Below are 18,905 nucleotides of genomic sequence, written 5' to 3' on the forward strand. Positions count from 1 at the left end.
AAATTAATTGGGACCTCCCTGAAGGTCCAGTGGTTAAGACTCTGCACTTCCACTGCAGGGGACGTGGGTTTGATCCCTGGTTGGGGAACTAAGATCCTACATGCCACATGGCGCAGCCAAAAATTAAAAAAGAAAAAAAAATTCATTAAGTTTAGGTCCAAGATCTCTTTTGTTGTTTCTTTACCCAGTTCTTGTCTTTTCATCTCTTTTATTTTCTTTAGAAAAGTAGAGTAGAAAGATATGTGTTGAATTATGTATATGAAGTATAATTTTCATGCTTTTTCTGGTTGTTTCTGGTTCAGATTGGGCCCAAATGGAAGGATGTGGTGACCAAATGCATCAAGGGACATTATCAGCCTTTGCTGCTGCTTTATGCAGACCCCCAGGGTACCCCAGTGTCCACCCAGGACCTGCCCCCCCAAGTTGAGTTCCAGTCGTACAGCAGGACGTGCTACGATAGTGAAGATTCAGGTGAGCAGCCTAGCTCTTTACTCCTCCCTCCCCACTCCAATGTGATGACTGGACAGTAGGGTCTCACAGTCATGAGCCTAGCACTTAACCTAGCTTGGAGAAAGAGGATTCATCAGAGATAAGAAAGAAGTGCCAACTCATGCTGAAGCCCAAGTTGTGCCAGGCTTTGTTTCCTTCAGTGTTTAGGAATGTATTGTCTAGATCACCTGGCCCCGTTTCAAAAATGAGAATGAAATTATGTTCATTTCTCAAAATGAGAAGGAAATTATGTTCAAATTATGTTCAATTATGTTCATTTAGAAGGAATTTATGAGGTATTAAGTTTGTGAGGGAAACCTCACTATTTAACCTTCTAATATTGCTAAGATGACTCATTCTTACTAGCAGTTTAACAGTGACTTGAGTTGTTAAGACCCAGAAAATGATATGAGTTACTACAAAGCTCGTCATTTTGTTTGGGATGAGAGATTTTTGTTTTAAAATGCCAAGTGTGGTAGCAATATTCCTTAGCTTATGAATCAGCTTTCACTTCTAATTCAGTTATTTGGAACTTAAATCATGTTTTCCTATAGAAACAGTTGCAGCTTTATTACTAAAGTCTCAGGCCATCCCTCAGAAACTCATCCTATAATAGAAATACAACCCTAATGGTTTTGGCTTGATTCCTAAAAGGAAAAAGTAATGTTCTTTTCCTCTTCTGGATCTAAGGCTGGCTGGCCCTAAGTATAATTTTGAAAGAGAAGATACTTGTCTTTGGAATCTTTTCCCCTCCCTTTTGTACCTCCCTCCTGTTTGGTATGTTCTTCCCACCCTTGTGCCCCACCCAGACCTGCTCTGCTCATTCTCTCTTCAGTCAAACACCCATTTACACTGTTGTGCTTATCTCAGCTAGATGTTCAGAGGAAAGTAGTCTAATTGAACTAATTCACACCAAAGTATAAATAACTACCCCATAATGTCTCATAGATATTAAAAATGCTTTAAAATTTTTAAAAGTGACTTTTCTGGCAGTATAGGAGAAAAATTATGGGATAGGGAAACAACTGGTTATGTGTGCCAGGTTGGCGTGGGACTTGCCATCTAAGTAGATCTTACTTTCACAACTATTTCCTTTCTTCTACTTTTCCCCCTATAGGTTTTCTAAAAGCCCCACAGTTTTTCATAATGGCAGGCAAAGGGAGGGCTTCAGCAAGGTAGGGGCAGGAGTGGGAGGAATTGTGTGTCTGGGTTATCTGAAGTTGGGTGTTGGGAAGAACGTCTCTGGTATATCCTTCTCACCCTTCCATTTAGGAAGTTCTTACCTTGTGAACCTTTGTTGCCATCCAGCTCTTCGCCCCCTCCCTATCACTGTCCTCTCCTTCCTCACCTTTGCATGTCTCCTCCTTCCCTCAGGGAGGGAGCCCTCCATCTCAAGTGATACTCGAACAGATTCCTCAACGGAGAGCTATCCCTACAAACACTCCCACCATGAGTCTGTGGTCAGTCACTTCTCTTCTGATTCTCAGGGAACAGTCATCTATAATGTGGAGAACGATTCCACGTCTCAGAGCAGTCGGGACACAGGTAGGGACTTATACAGTGGACCCTGCTTGCCTGATTCAGTTCTGCATAGAGGGTCTCCCAAGAAAAAGAAACTGGGGCAAGTCAGAAATGTTTGTCATGCAAAGGGGGAAATGCACAGAACTTGGGTAATTGAGAAGGATGAAAGAAAGCAACTCACTTCTAAATGAATGATGATGTTCCCGTCAACAGCAGCCTATCAGTAAGGACAATTGTAATGTGATTATTTATTCTGAAATCTTTTTCTGAAGGCTTTTTTCCTGCTGTGCTCTTGATCCCTGTCATTCTCATAGTGCCCCATTAAACCTTGTGGTCTTGCATCTCATTTCCTCTCATGCCAGGCTTTGTTTCAAAGCCCTGAAGGGTTTTGAGAGAAGGGGCATATTTATGGATGGGGAAACCTGCTCATCACCTTGCTGGGCTTCCTGAAGGACAGAGAAATAAAAGGATGGAAAGCTAGCCTGTTTGTTATTGTGAGTTCCATGCAGAGAACATTCTTGAATTGTTCTATTAATCTACAGAAGATTGTGCCTGTGTCAGTGGAAGAAACCATTACAGGGCACAAAAGGAAGAACAGTAAGTGACTGACTGCTGAGATGAAAAGTTCATCACCTAAGGCATAGAACAGTACCCATACTCTTAGACACTTGGGAATTAGTGATCCCATGGTTTCAGATTGGTGGTTTACATCCTGTGCATGCCCTTTAAAAAAAAAAGAGAGAGAATTTCAAACATATTCAAAAGCATGCAGAATAGTATACAGTCCCTTCATGTACCCATCACCTAGTTTCAATAATTATCACTCATGGGCAGTCTAGTTTTATCTGTGCCTCTGCCCACTTCCCCTACTCATGGATTATTTTGAAGCAAATCCCAGACATTATATCACCTTTTCCATAAATATTTTAGTATGTATCTCTAAAAGAATCATTTTTTAAATTAATAACTTCTTAACCAATGAGCGTTCAAATATCCTATTATCTCATAAATGTCATATTTTTTAATGGTTGGTTTGTTTTTGACTCAGAATCCAAATGAGGTCTACACATTGTGATGGGTTAATAAGTCTTTTACATTTCCTTTAATCTGTAGGTTTTGCCTCTGTTTCTTCCTTTCTATTTATTGTTGAAGAACTAGGTAGTTTGTGCTGTAGTTTTCCCACATTTTAAGTTTTGCTGATTGTGTCTGTATGGTAAACTGTAGCGTGTTTCTCTGTCCTCTATATTTTTTATAAATTGGTAGTTGGATCTAGTGGTTTGGTTGGATTCATATTGGATTTCTTTTGATGACTATTGCATAGATGACTACTGCAAAGTGTGATTTTTTTAGATTGTATTTCTAAAACTGTGAAACAGGGAGAAACCAAGTCACAGGATAAATAAGGAGGGTCAGGTTTACTTTAAGGGTTTGTGAATGGCTGGGGGTGGGGGAGCATGCCCATTGGTTTTTACATTTGTGGATTTAGTTGTTCCAACTGATAAGTCTTTCTTTTGGACCCAGAGATAGCAAATGATTAGATAAAAGCAATAAGAGATTGCGTTGGTAATTGAAAATATGTAGCCATATCATTGCATATCATACCTGAATATGTACAAGGATTTTCGTAACTAACATACGGAAGCAAATTTCTGCTAGCTCTCAGATATTTGAGAACCCTAGGGGATTTCCTATAAGCCTATATTCCAATTTAATTCAGTTGCTTGATTCACCTTTGGCTTCCAGGAGTTTAGATGATTATATACTTTAGAATCTGACCTTTGCTGTTGTCAGATCATACTTATACATTCACATACTGTGGGCGTGAAGTATGGCAAGTTACATAAAAGAGCCCAGATCTCCTGGGTTTCCCAGTGATTAGTATTGAGGAAATATGAAGTGTAATCTCTGGGTGAAGTCAAGTTTGGTAAAGCATGGGTTATGGCTGGGAATGAGAATTATTCAAAGTTCAGATGTCCTTTGGAATGATTCACATTTAAGGAATATTTAGAACTGGGTCTTAAAGCCATATACAATCAGAGCTCTTGTGGGCAAAGGCTGGGGCACCTAGGATAGTACCAGATGTAATAAAAATTAAACTTCACTCGGTATGTGTTGCTACCATGATATTCTTATATAATCTTTAAAACTTTTGCCTTTTAAAAACTACCAAGTAATGTGTCCTTCTGGGTCACTGGGAAGGATTATGAGTGGGATCGAGATTGGTAATTGCTCAGGAGACATTGTAAATTTGGAAGTTCCCACTAAACACTTGAGCTTTTCTGCCTTTATCTATTGAGAGATTCCTGCTACACTTAAATCACATAGTCTTGGCCTCTACAGCTTCCGATCCACTAAGTTTGTGGTACTGCCATGAATCCCAAAGGGAGAGTAGGTTCTCTAAAGGATGGAGGTCAGTCTCAGATACCAGCTTACCCCCATTTCCTTGTTTTTTTCAGGACACCTGACTGATAGTGAATGTAATCAGAAACTCCCATCCAAGAAAGGGTCACTGATAGAGCGCAAGAGGAGCTCTGGCCGGGTCAGGAGGAAAGGTGATGAGCTTCAGGCCTCAGGGTACCACAGTGAAGGCAAGCCCCCCTGCATAGTTTCTCTTTCTTTACTCACTCTGTCACACTCACACTCCAACTGTGGCTTCTCCTGTCTGCTCAAAGGCCTTTCATTCTTTTTGGCTCTGGGGTCTGGGTGCCCGTGATGACTTTAAACATTTACAGTTGTTTCATCCTTTGTGTTTTTAGGAGAAACACTGAAAGAGAAGCAGGCTCCTAGGAATGCCTCCAAATCATCCAGCAGCACCAACAGGCTAAGGGAATTTAAAGAGACAGTCAGCAATATTATCCATAACAGACCATCCCTGGTTTCTCAGACCAACCTAGGATCTCCCTGTGCGGGGAGGGGAGGAGACCAGACTGACAAAAAACCTCCTCGGAACCTGCCTTTACACTCTCGTGACTGGGAAGTAGAGAGTACCAGCAGTGAGTCAAAATCCAGTTCTTCTAGCAAGTATCGTCCAACATGGAGACCCAAACGGGAGTCTCTCAATATTGACAGTATCTTTAGTAAGGAAAAAAGGAAGCACTGTGGCTATACGCAGCTTAGCCCCTTTTCTGAGGATTCAGGTAAGGAGATAATTAGGGAAGAATTGAGCTTTTGAATAAAGTTGATTTTTGTATTTTTAAAAAAACCTGGGTTTTCTGGTAGACTTGGCAAGGTGCATTTTTACCTTGAAGGGTAAAAATTTTACCCTCATGGGTCGCCTTTTGGGGAATATGAGTTCAGTGAATGAGTAGCTAGAGGGAAGGGTTAGTTATATCTTGATTTGAGGCAGATGCTAAATCTACCTCCTTTTCCATACTTGTCCTTTCATTGGGATAGCTAAAGAATTTACACCAGATGAATTAAGCAAGCCACCTGCTTACAACATTAAGACTGGCGGACCAAGACCCCAGTACAAGATCTGGGGCCCATTACGGCCAGGCTGTCACCTTTTAGAGCAGCACCCTCGCCTAATCCAGCGAATGGAATCTGGCTATGAGAGCAGTGAGAGGAACAGCAGCAGCCCTGTCAGCCTGGATGCAGCTCTGCCTGAGAGCTCGAATGTCTGCAGGTATTGTTTGGCCTTTGAATAGCTGCATTGTCCCTTGCAGAAATGTGAGCCACCAAGAGGCTTTTAAACTCAGACAAGTGAAGAGATGGACTTTATTACCATCTTGTGGGCAAGCAAAATGTGCTCAATCAACTTTCTATGGCAACAGTACCCTCTGCTGGGAGAAGCAGCAAAGACATTTGAGAAAGGAGAGGCAACTTTTAAAGTATTATGTATAAAATATAATTGTTTAGTAAATAACTTTTATTGGAAGAATGAGTTAGTGAACCAAAACTTACATAGTTATACGATCAGAGAGAAAACCCAATTTTTATTTATTCTTGCCGTTTATATTAGGCTTTTTTATTTAAGATCACTGGGGATTCTGTGTCTTATGAAGCCAGTGATATTCATAATACCATAAGATAATGATGACAGTTTAATAGTGGTCATTGCACCCTGTCCATAGGGCCCATTTGCTTTATAAATTTCAGATCTCCATATATTGTTTTTACTGAGTTGCCTCAGAGACAAGTTTCCTAACAGTATAGCTTTGAAAGGAGTGATATCTTCTGTAAGAGTGACAACCGTATCCTCATACTTTCCCACTGCTCTTCCCTGACATCAGACCCAGTTTTACACATGAGAAGATGCTACAAAAGTATAAGAAAGAGGAAGGCAATCCATATGAGAGCATTTGTTTATTAATTCATTAAATAAGTTTTGTGCCAGACACTGCTAGATGCACAAAATGTGAATGAGGTGAGATAAGATGGGGGAACGAGTGGGTATTTCAATTTTCAGAAGTAGTTTTGCAGGTATTTTAATTATATTAGTTCGATGTTTGGGGTTTTTGTTGTAGTTTTTGGAGGGAATTTAGTCCTAGGAATGTTGCTAGTTATCAGCCTTCTGATGCTTTCACTAGACTGGTTTCTGTTTTGAAGGGATACAAGTGCTAAGAGATCAGCTGGGTTGGCCCCTTCCTGGCGTCACATCCCAAAGTCTCACAGTAGTAGCATCCTGGAGGCAGACTCCACAGTATCCAGGAGTGGCTGGACAAAGAATCAGCCCCTCTCAGGTAAGCGCAAGGACGTTGGATTTGGAGAACTGGATTTTACTGCCAATTCTATTTGGGAAACAGCCTAACCTGAGCACATTTGAAATTAGAGGACAATTGTACTTTGTTCCATCAGAATGTAAATGTGAAGACATTTGATCTGCTCCATCTCTGGATTTATCTTTTTTGTTGTTGTTGTTCTCTATCATGGCTTGCCTGCTTGCTCCTTTCCACCTTGGAGAGAGCCCTGGAGGGAGCAAGAAGGAACAGAAATACGGTGAACAGTATCAGTAGCACCTGCTTTCCTCAGAAGAATAACTCCTAGGGCTTTCCTTGGTATAGAGGCATTCTCGTGGGAATGGATTTTTTATTGTTTAGTACTATGAACTGAGATAACAAGGGGGACATGTAGGCTATGGGCAAAACTGGGAAATAAGCAGGTCAGAACTACCCTTACCCCTGCCTCTATATCCTGTCTAGTATCCCTGCTTTGTTTTTCCTTCTTGAATGTGCCTGTGTCCCTCCTTCTCAAAACAAGCTTTAAAGGAATGATCTAACTCTTTTACACTAGATGTATGTGACTGAGAATAGTTTAAAGTATGCTTTCTCTAAGAGAAACTAGCATTTTAACAATTCAAAGCCTGAAGATAAAGGGATATTGGAATTTCAAGTATGAGACACCAAGCATAGACATTTGAGGTAGTCATAGGTTTTATATCCTTTTTACATTCTTCTCACAACACACATATATACTTACAGTGCATATTCAAATAAGTAAAATAAATCCTTACTCACAGCTGAAAATTGAGGTGGTAAGTATGTAGTCTCCCTAACGTGGAGACTTTTTGTGATGCTTGAAGGAAGGTGGTGAGTATTCAGTATTGTTTAGTCGGCTGAGGAGTTTTGGGGTCCATTCGTCTAACTTAGAAATCAATCTTCTCTGAAAGATGTGTTTCATCCCTTTTTTTTCTGGTATGTTAGATCAATTGGGAGTAGGGTGTGTGGGTAGAAACCTAACTATGGTCTGGTTTAATAAGCTTCTGAATATAGATATGTGGCCAGCTCACTAGGGAGACGAGGACAGAATATTATGTGCCAACCTGTAGAGATGACACCAGGAACATTACTAGTCTGACCACCAGTTCTCTTAATGGCCACTGAAAGTTCTTAAAGGTGGCTGGAAGGGTGATATGCAGCAGAAATAAAAAGGCATGAACTCTTTTAGGTATGAGTGCCATAGGTTGCTAACATCTGGCAGAGCAGAACAATGCCTGTAGAAGCAGATATCTCTGAAATCCTGGGCTAGAGTAGGTTATAGTTAGAAACCCATGGAAGAGATTCATTCTTCCTAATGAAATTATAGGTTTGGTTTATTTCCCACATTTTAATTTATCTCATATTGACTAACATTGCTTTGAGAAACTTGTGCTCTTCCATGAGCCTGTTCCCCCTTCTCTTTCCTTCGATAGCCAATAGCTTTTCATCACACTAAAGACTGTCTCATGATTTCACTGATAGCCCTAATTCTAGATTAGCTGGATAGAATTCACCAACTGGATTCCTCAACTGGTAGAAGATATTTGGCAAGGAGTTAGAATAAATTCCTCACACACCATACACCCCACCATCCTCTTTGTATTGTAAACCCTATTTTTTTTAATCTGGTGACACTGACCACCCTTTTAAAAAATTACAGAAGTAAATGTTAGCCCAACAGTTCAGTAACTTGCCCATTGCCTCTTCAAACTGAAGGAACCACTGTTATCATTATGGCATGTATCTTTCTACATCTCTTTCTGTGCTTTGTATTCTATGTACAAGTACACAGATAAGTTTTTTTATTTATACATCTTTATTGGGGTATAATTGCTTCACAATGCTGTGTTAGTTTCTGTTGTACAGCAAAGTGAATCAGCCATATGCATACATATATCCCCATATCCCCTCCCTTTTGAGCCTCCCTCCCACCCTCCCTATCCTACCTCTCTAGGTCATCGCAAATCACCGAGCTGATTTCCCTGTGCTATGCTGCTGCTTCCCACTAGCTATCTATTTTACATTTGGTAGTGTATATATGTCCATGCCACTCTCTCACTTTGTCCCAGCTTACCCTTCCCCCTCCCCATATCCTCAAGTCCATTCTGTAGTAGGTCTGCATCTTTATTCCTGTCCTGCTACTAGGTTCATCAGTACCATCACCTGCTACTAGGTTCATCAGTACCATTTTTTTAGATTCCATATACATGCGTTCGCATATGGTATTTGTTTTTCTCTTTTTGACCTTCTTCACTCTGTATGGCAGACTCCAGGTCCATCCACCTCGCTACAAATAACTCAATTTCGTTTATTTTTATGGCTGAGTAATATTCCATTGTATATATGTGCCACATCTTCTTTATCCATTCATCTGTCAATGGACATTTAGGTTGCTTCCACATCCTGACTGTAGTAAATAGTGCTGCAGTGAACTTTGTGGTACATGTCTCTTTTTGAATTATGGTTTTCTCAGGGTATATGCCCAGTAGTGGGATTGCTGGGTCATATGATAGTTCTATTTTTAGTTTTTTTAAGGAACCTCCATACTGTTCTCCATAGTGGCTGTATCAATTTACATTTCCACCAACAGTGCAGGAGCGTTCCCTTTTCACCACACCCTCCTCTCCAGCATTTATTGTTTATATATATATATATATTTTGTGTGTGTGTGTGTGTGTGTGTGTGTGGTACACAGGCCTCTCACTGTTGTGGCCTCTCCCAGTGCGGAGCACAGGCTCCGGACGCGCAGGCTCAGTGGCCATGGCTCACGGGCCCAGCCGCTCCGCGGCATGTGGGATCTTCCCGGACTGGGGCACGAACCCGTGTCCCCTGCTTCAGCAGGCAGACTCTCAACCACTGTGCCACCAGGGAAGCCCTCTATATTTTTTGATAATGGCCATTCTGACTGGTATGAGGTGATACCTCATTGTAGTTTTGATTTGCATTTCTCTAATAATTAGTGATGTTGAGCATCTTTTCATGTGCCTCTCGGCCATCTGTATGTCTCCTTTCGTGAAATGTCTGTTTAGTTCTTCTGCCCATTTTTAATTGGGTTGTTTGTTTTTTTGATATTGAGCTCCATGAGCTGTTTGTATATTTTGGAGATTAATCCTTTGTCAGTTGCTTTGTTTGCAAATATTTTCTCCCATTCTGAGGGTTAACTTTTCATCTTGTTTATGGTTTCCTTTGCTGTGCAAAAGCTTTTAAGTTTCATTAGGTCCCATTTGTTTATTTTTGTTTTTATTTTCATTACTTTAGGAGGTCGGTCAAAAAAGATCTTGCTGTGGTTCATGTCAAAGAGTGTTTTTCCTGTGTTTTCCTCTAAGAGTTTTATAGTGTCTGGTCTTACATTTAGGTCTTTAATCCACTTGGAGTTTATTTTTGTGTATGGTGTTAGGTAGTGTTCTAATTCCATTCGTTTACATGTAGCTGTCCAGTTTTCCCAGCACCACTTATTGAAGAGGCTGTCTTTTCTTCATTGTATATTCTTGCCTCCTTTGTCATAAATTAGGTGACCACATGTGTGTGGGTTTATCTCTGGGCTTTGTATCCTGTTCCATTGATCTATATTTCTGTTTTTGTGCCAGTACCATATACCATCTTGATTACTGTAGCTTTGTAGAATAGTTTGAAGTCAAGGAGCCTGATTCCTCCAGCTCCATTTTTCTTTCTCAAGATTGCTTTATCTGTTCAGGGTCTTTTGTGTTTCCATACAAATTGTGCAATTTTTTGTTCTAGTTCTGTGAAAAATGCCATTGGCAGTTTGATAGAGATTGCATTGAATCTGTAGATTGCTTTGGGTAGTATAGTCATTTTCAGAATGTTGATTCTTCCAATCCAAGAACATGGTGTATTTCTCCATCTGTTTATGTCATCTTTGATTTCTTTCATCAGTGTTTTATAGTTTTCTGAGTACAAGTCTTTTGCCTCCTTAGGTAGGTTTATACTTAGTTATTTTATTGGTTTTGTTGCTATGGTAAGTGGGATTGTTTCCTTAATTTCTCTTTCTGATTTTTCGCTGTTAGTGTATAGGAATGCCAGAGATTTCTGTGCATTAATTTTGTATCCTGCAACCTTACCAAATTCATTGATTAGTTCTAGTAGTTTTCTGGTGGCATCTTTTGGGTTCTCTATGTATAGTATCATGTCATCTGCAAACAGTGACAGTTTTACTTCTTCTTTTTCAATTTGTATTCCTTTTATTTCTTTTTCTTCTCTGATTGCTGTGGCTAGGACTTCCAAAACTATGTTGAATAAGAGTGGCAAGAGTGGACATCCATGTCTTGTTTCTGATCTTAGTGGAAATGAGTATGATGTTTGCTGTGGGTTTGTCATATATGGCCTTTATTATGTTGAGGTAGTTTCCCTCTATGCCCATTTTCTGGGGAGTTTTTTTTTTTTTTTTTTTTTCCTTGCGTTATGCGGGCCTCTCACTGTTGTGGCCTCTCCCATTTGCGGAGCACAGGCTCCGGACGCGCAGGCTCAGTGGCCATGGCTCACGGGCCCAGCCGCTCCGCGGCATGTGGGATCTTCCCGAAACGGGGCACGAACCCGCGTCTCCTGCATCGGCAGGCGGACTCTCAAGCACTGCGCCACCAGGGAAGCCCTTCTGGGGAGTTTTTATCTTAAATGGGTGTTGAATTTTGTAAAAAGCTTTTTCTACATCTATTGAGATGATCATATGGTTTTTATTCCTTAATTTGTTAATATGGTGTATCACATTGAATGATTTGCATGTATTGAAGAATCCTTGCATTCCTGGGATAAATTCCACTTGATCGTGGTTGATGATCCTTTTAATATGTTGTTGGATTTTGTTTGCTAGTATTTTGTTCAGTATTTTTGCATCTATGTTCATCAGTGATATTGGTCTATAATTTTCTTTTATTTTGATACCTTTTTCTGGTTTTGGTATCAGGGTGATGGTGGCTTTGTAGAACGAATTTGGGAGTGTTCCTCCCTCTGCAATTTTTTGGAAGAGTTTGAGAAGGATGGGTGTTAGCTCTTCTCTAAATGTTTGATAGAATTCGCCTGTGAAGCCATCTGGTCCTGGACTTTTGTTTGTTGGAAGATTTTTAATCACAGTTTCAATTTTATTACTTGTGATAGGTCTGTTTATATTTTCTAATTCTTCTTGGTTCAGTCTGGAAAATTGTACCTTTCCAAGAATTTGTCCATTTCTTCATGGTTGTCCATTTTATTGGCATATAGTTGTTTGCAGTAGTCTCTTATAATCCTTTGTATTTCTGTGGTGTCAAGTTGTGATTTCTCCTTTTTCATTTCTAATTTTATTGCTTTGCATCCTCTCGCTTTTTTCTTGATGAGTCTGGCTAATGGTTTATCAATTTTATCTTCTCAAAGAACCAACTTTTAGTTTTATTGATCTTTGCTATTGTTTTCTTCGTTTCTATTTCATTTATTTCTTCTCTGATCTTTATGATTTCCTTCCTTCTACTGACTTTGGGTTTTCTTTGTTCTTCTTTCTCTAGTTGCTTTAGGTATAGGGTTAGATTGTTTATTTGAGATTTTTCTTGTTTCTTGAGGTGAGATTGAATTGCTGTAAACTTCCCTCTTAGAACTGCTTTTGCTGTGTCCCATAGGTTTTGGGTCATTGTGTTTTCATTGTCATTTGTTTCTATGTATTTTTTAACTTCTTCTTTGATTCTTCAGTGATCTCTTGGTTATTTAGTAGCACACTGTTTAGCCTCCATGTATTTGTGTTTTTTACAGTTTTTTTCTGTAATTGATTTCCAATATCATAGCATTGTGGTCAGAAAAGATGCTTGGTACGATTTCAGTTTTCTTAAATTTTCTTAAATTTGCTGGGTAATCTTGGTTGTAGGTTATTCTCTTTTATCACTTTAAGTATATCCGGCCACTCCCTTCTGGCCTGCAGAGTTTCTGCTGGAAAATCAGCTGAAAAATCCCTTATGGGGATTCCTTTGTATGTTAATTTTTGCTTTTCCCTTCCTGTTTTTAATATTTTTTCTTTGCATTTAATTTTTGTTAGTTTGATTGATATGTGTCTTGGTGTGGTTCTCCTAGGGTTTATCTTGTATGGGACTCTCTGCAGTTCCTGGACTTGGGTGACTATTTCCTTTCCCATGTTAGGGAAGTTTTCCACTATAATCTCTTCAAAAATATTTTCTCAGACCCTTCTTTTTCTCTTTTTCTTCTGGGACCCCTACAATTCGAATGTTGGTACGTTTAGTGTTGCGCCAGATGTCTCTGAGATTGTCTTCAATTCTTTTCATTCTTTTTTCTTTATTCTGCTCCTTGGCAGTTATTTCCACCATTCTGTCTTCCAGCTCACTTACTGGTTCTTCTGCCTCAGTCATTCTGTTATTGATTCCTTCTAGCATATTTTTCATTTCACTTACTGTGTTGTTCACCTCTGTTTGTTTGTTCTTTAGTTCTTCTAGGTCTTTGTTAAATATTTCTTGTATTTTCTCAATCCGTATCTCCATTCTATTTCTGAGATTCTGGATCATCTTTACTATCATTACTCTGAATTCTTTTTCAGGTAGATTGCCTATTTCCTCTTCATTTATTTGGTCTTGTAGGTTTTTACCTTGCTCCTTCATCTGTGACATATTTTTTTTCTGGCTCATTTTTTTTTTTTTTTTTTTTTTTATGAGTGGGATTGTGTTTCTGTCTTACTGGTTTTTTGGCCTGAGGCTTCCAGCACTGGAATTTGTGGGCTCTTGGGTAGATCTGGTTCTTGGTGCTGAGATGAGGACCTCCGGGAGACCTCACTCTGATGAATATTTCCTGGGGTCTGAGGTTCTCTGTTAGTCCAGTGGTTCGGATGTGGAGTTTCCACCACAGGAGCTTGGGTCCAGCCCCCGGTTTGTGAACCACAATGCTGCAAGCCGTGTGGGGTGGCAAAAAATAAAACAGAACAATAACAAAGAGTAAAAAATAAAATTAGACTAGGAAACTAACAGATATGTTAGAAAGAAAATAAAAATAAAAACATAGATGAAACAACAACCAGAAGGTAAAACAGAACCACAATAGTAAAAAAGAGGAAGGGAAAAAAGAAAAAAAAAAGGTGGAAAAGGCCTTGGCTGTGGGGGCAGGGCTTAGGCATGGGTGGGGTTTAGGTGGTGGGTGGGGCCTGTGCTTAGGACACACAGGGCTGGAAAAGGCCACGGGGGTGGGGCTTAGGCTCAACACAACAGAAGGGGTCCAGGCGTGCCTCTGGTCTTAGGGGGTGGGGGACCCAGCCTGGGAGCCCCGCAGGCTTCCCAGCCCAAGTGGGCAGGGCACACTCCCTCTGTGACTCTCCTGTCCCTCCGTCCTGGAGGGCCCCTCCATCCCGCCTGCCTCTCCTGTTCTCCTCCAGCCTCCCTCATATGCCCCTAGAACCAATGTAGTAGAAGGGGCCTCTTGAGGGCATAGGACCGGGCCTGAGAGCTGGGCAAGTTTCCTGGGCCAGTTGGGTAGGGGAAACACCAGGCGTGCTCCCCCTGATCCGAGCCCCCGAGGCTCCCTCCAGGCATGGGAGCCCCTCCCTGCTCCCAGCCACCCCTTGGGGGTGCAGGTCCTGTCCTACCTCCACTTCTCCTCCCCCCTTAGTCCCCCAGCATTCTACCGGGTCACTTGGGAGTTCCTCCTGCCTCCTTGGGCATTGAGGTCCCCCACCAGCATCTGGTAGGCGCCCTAGTTGTCCATAGGTAAGTTTATTACTAGCATTTAAAAATAAAAGGGGGCTTCCCTGGTGGCGCAGTGGTTGGGAGTCCACCTGCCGATGCAGGGGACACGGGTTCGTGCCCCGGTCCGGGAAGATCCCACATGCCGCAGAGCGGCTGGGCCCCTGAGCCATGGCCGCTGGGCCTGCGCGTCCGGAGCCTGTGCTCCGCGACGGGAGAGGCCACAACAGTGAGAGGCCCGCGTACCGGAAAAAAAAAAATATAATAAATAAATAAATAAATAAAAGGGAGTCATACTATAGATACTCTGTCACTTGATTTTTCACTTAATATATCATGGGCATCCTTTTAGATCTGTTTGGTTCCATCTGTGAACACTGAAAAAATTAAATTTTTACTACTATCAATATTTTCCAAACTCATTAAAAAGGTGGTGGAAATTAAGAGGGAGAAATTGACTTGTTTGAAGCTTCCTGGTGAGTCACTTGTAGCACATGGTAGAGAATGCTAATAGTTAAAAGCACAGATTATGAATTTAACTTATTTGACTTTAATTCAGCTTTACCGTTTGCCATTTTTGTTACCTTGGGTAAGTTATTTATCATCTTTGTGACTCAGTTTCTTCATTCTTAAAATGTGGGCAATAATAGTATCTACCTCATATATTATTGTGAGAATTAAATAACATATGTAAAAGTGCTTACAGCTATGCCTGTCACGTAGTAAATACTCAACAAATGTTAGTTGTCATGTTGTTATTGTTGTTATAAAGCACCCAATAAATATTATTATTATTCATGGCCTAGGTATCATCCTGAATCTGAAATGGAAAGCACTATGCAAATATGAACTCCAAACTGAAGCCAAGAGTTCCAAAGGAAAAGCAGTGCTGTGGCCATAAATACAGCAAGTGCTTAGTCTTCGTTATGGAAATGTGGCGACTTCTCTTCTCCCTTGCTTTTATTCCAGGTGGGGAGATATCTTCCAAAACTGAACTGGATGAATTGCAGGAAGAGGTGGCCAGAAGGGCCCAGGAACAGGAACTTCAAAGGAAACGAGAGAAGGAATTAGAGGCAGCTAAAGGGTTTAACCCTCATCCCAGCCGCTTCATGGACTTAGATGAACTGCAGAATCAGGGTAATTGTTGTGAGCATTAGGTTGTGGGTGATGGGGACAGAGAAAGCTGGGAGGAAAAAAGTATTCAAGCTCATAAATTCTGTCTTCTCTTTAGCCAAGTTATATTTTATCTTAATTCAGCCATTTCAGTGAGAGCTAGTTAAAGTAGGAGGTGACAGGCCTATTGGTTAGAGACAGGCACTGATTTGGGGCCCATTTATTAAAAGCTTGTAGATTGGAGGTAGTATATTGTTCATGAAAAATATTTCTGATGAACAGCTATATAAGATGTAAATTAAACTACTCACAATTCAGAAACAGCAGAAAAAGGCAGTGAGTGAGCCACACTGACAGTGAGGGGAATTCTTCTCGCTCAGCAGAAATATGCCATTGAGATTTCCTACCTGGAGCTTCCGGGAAGTGGATCTACCAAACAGGTTCAAAGAACACAGAGCCTAATTTCCTTTTGATCCTCTGATGATTCATATCCCAATCTCACACGATTTTCATGGACTTTATTTCAGCTTCTCCAGCTGCCCCACATTAGTTAATTTTTCTCCCTTCAATTGCTTTAGGACATCACTTTGTACCAGCAGAGACTAGCCTTCAAAATAAGAGTTCAAAAAGGCTGAGGTATCTATTTAAAATAGGCCCTGAAACCTATATCTGTATTTTTCTATGAAATGAGTTTATTATTCAGAACCTCCAGATGCAACAAATTGTGCTAAAGTAGTGTAAAGAATAGGAGCCAATGCTGTTTTGGGGGGCTGCTTTCTTTTGATCACTTCTTTCTTCTTATCAACACTTAGGAAACTTCCTGGGCTTATTTGGGGGCTGCTTTTCTATTCTAATCCTACTGTCTTTTGATTCAAGGCAATTGTTGCTTTATACTTTCCAAGGCATTGTATTTGTCTCCAAATTAGTTTACATTCCTAATTTCATAGATGTCCCTATGTTTCGATAGTTTTTTCTTCCTTTTTGTCCTTAAGCTATATCACATTGGTGTCTCAGGTTCATATTGCTTCTGAAAGAGGGTCTTGTCATCTTCCTCCCTTGCCTTTCTCCCCGCTCTGTCAGTTGGGTAGTGCCTTAGAGTTGAGAGTGGATCCCTCTGGCTGTATTTCATTGTCAGTTCTCCATACACTTTGGTTTAGAGCAAGGAATGGAGTGCTAAGATTCTGGAGGATAAGAATTAAAATTTAGTACAATCATTGACCAACTATATAGTTTGCCTATATCTCTGTAGAGAACTTTTTTTGTTTTAATTGCTCTAGCCACCACCTCTGATTATAAAGGTTGTATAGATTCAATTGATTTCAGATATAATGAGAAAACTTCAGGCCTGAGTACCCCGTACCCCAGGGACCATACCTCTAGCAGTGGAGTAGAACCCAAATGTCAAGATCTTCAGAACCAACTTGTTACTTCTACTTCCTTCTCATTGTTCTCCGAAGCTATTGGTGAATTAGGGAGTGAATGTTAGGGGTATGGAAGAGCTTTTCTTACCATGTCCAGCTGGAGGTTAATGGAGGATAGGTGCATTATGGGAGAAATGATTTTTTTTTCCTGTGAGCTTGTGAAAACTCACCATTAATCCCATTGTAGGTGAACTTGGGTTACAGCTTACTACTAATTTATGGTTATGAGTGAGTAAAAGGCAAGGGGATATATAAACTTGAGAATTCTTTTACAAAAGTTGCCCTTACAGTACTTTCTTGCTTTTCATGTGGCACTGTCCCTAGACTGTCCTGCACCTGCTTTGGCACACATTCACTTTCAGGGGAGGAAGCAACATCTTATGCTCACTGAAAGGGAAGGTGACTTTTTTACAGTAGGTTTGGTGAGCAAGGGCATGATAGAAGTAAATACTTAGCAGTGCTGATGAAAGGTATGTGTGTGCAAACCAAGAACAAGGGCATTTCCACTGGCCTGGTAGATACATTGAAGTTAGGAACCGTAGAACACCTGTGCCCAAGAGGGGTATTGATTTTCCAGGTGCAGGTGGTACAAAGAAAACTATGAATTAATGTAGGAAAGAAGTGTTACAGATGGCTTTTCACAGAGTACTGAAGCCACTTTTGCCTTAACACAGCAGTGGAGGTCTCGGTGGAGGTCTGGGGCGTTGAACACAGGTTGCCAAGATGTATCTTGTTGCACTGTAGAGAAGCACGTCAGTTCCAGGCATAAGAACCCACCCTTCTATTATAGACAGTACTTTGTTCTTTCCTTGAGGGCCTCCCTAAGAGGTCTTGGAGTTGGAATATGTGGTGGACAATGACATGCCCCTCTTTCATGACTTTGGTAAAGTCTCAGCTAAGGCAAAAATGGATGTCCTACGTGTTTCAGCGAATTCTTAATAGTAACGGTCAGTTGGAGTAAGGGTGGACCAGAGGCTCAGCAGCAATGATCTATGTGCACTGAAGGGAAAAAACAGCACATAGGAAAAGTTGGAACAGATTGTTATGAAAATGAAAAGTGCTGGCCCTTTCAGGGAGGAGTGACGGCTTTGAGAGGTCCCTACAAGAGGCAGATTCAGTGTTTGAAGAGTCGCTGCATCTGGAACAGAGGGGAGACTGTGCTGCCGCTTTGGCTCTCTGTAACGAAGCTATCTGTAAGTAACTTTAACCGCTATGGCTATGGCACTTTTCACTAACTTCACAATAGGTATTATTAGTGTCGTCACTCAGATAGGATAAAAACAGCTTTTAAGTCTCCTCACTCTCACTCCCCCAAACTGAGGCACTTTAGCTATCTTTTGCCCTTCAGATTTCTTAATGTGCTAGGTGTTGTCACTGTGGCCTATGGATATTTACTGGGAAAACCTCAGCAGGAGTCTACAAATGAACTATCCAGCCAGACCTACCTTCTAATCCCAAAATAAAGTTAGATCTCTGATGTGAGGTTAGTCTGCTCTTTCTCTAGTTACTGACTAGTGAGGTGGCGCTTAGGGCAGGAAGAAATGAATAAATTGTCTGTGCCTTCCCAGGCCTGTGACTTTGTATTGCATATTTGATTTTTTATGTTTCTCTCCTGCCTTCCTGCTATGCTGCACCATAAGGTTACAGCAAGGGACTAAGGCTTAGAATTTGTATCTGGTTCTTTAATGTGACCCACAAGAAACTGTGTTCTATAAAGACAGATGCAGGTTTGGATCTTATTTCTGCTGTTGGCCATCAGGAAGGGGGAGATGGGAGCAGAGAATGGAGACCAGAGTCGGACAGGTCAGTTGCAAAGGACAATGAGAGTGGCAACGTCTAAGATGGAAGCACCAGTTTATCTTCCTGACTCATTTTAGTTTAGCTTTTTGTTTGTTTTTTAAATTTGAATTAACCTGTTTGGACTCCATGGCTTCCATGAATGTTCCTTATAGCCAGAGGCAGCTCTGTGCCCTGGACAGCATATGCATGGTCCATGCCTTGTATTCCTG

The 18,905-nt window shown here is 40.9% G+C and overlaps 1 protein-coding gene across 1 annotated transcript in view; it reads left to right on the plus strand.

Annotated features, from left to right (window-relative positions):
- The window catches only part of USP54 (ubiquitin specific peptidase 54), a gene marked incomplete at its 5' end in the record, with an annotated part of 64,746 nt that overhangs the window by 27,227 nt on the left and 18,614 nt on the right, over nucleotides 1-18,905 (plus strand). Inside the window, 8 exons of the mRNA XM_007454700.1 lie at nucleotides 303-471; nucleotides 1,864-2,034; nucleotides 4,467-4,598; nucleotides 4,767-5,147; nucleotides 5,404-5,635; nucleotides 6,559-6,692; nucleotides 15,332-15,499; nucleotides 17,970-18,089. Of these exons, the coding sequence (XP_007454762.1) occupies nucleotides 303-471; nucleotides 1,864-2,034; nucleotides 4,467-4,598; nucleotides 4,767-5,147; nucleotides 5,404-5,635; nucleotides 6,559-6,692; nucleotides 15,332-15,499; nucleotides 17,970-18,089 (1,507 nt within the window). The remainder of the gene's footprint in view (nucleotides 1-302; nucleotides 472-1,863; nucleotides 2,035-4,466; nucleotides 4,599-4,766; nucleotides 5,148-5,403; nucleotides 5,636-6,558; nucleotides 6,693-15,331; nucleotides 15,500-17,969; nucleotides 18,090-18,905) is intronic.

The sequence above is a fragment of the Lipotes vexillifer genome, unplaced genomic scaffold, assembly GCF_000442215.2.
Source record: "Lipotes vexillifer unplaced genomic scaffold, Lipotes_vexillifer_v1.1 scaffold205, whole genome shotgun sequence".
Taxonomy (NCBI): Eukaryota; Metazoa; Chordata; class Mammalia; order Artiodactyla; family Lipotidae; genus Lipotes; species Lipotes vexillifer.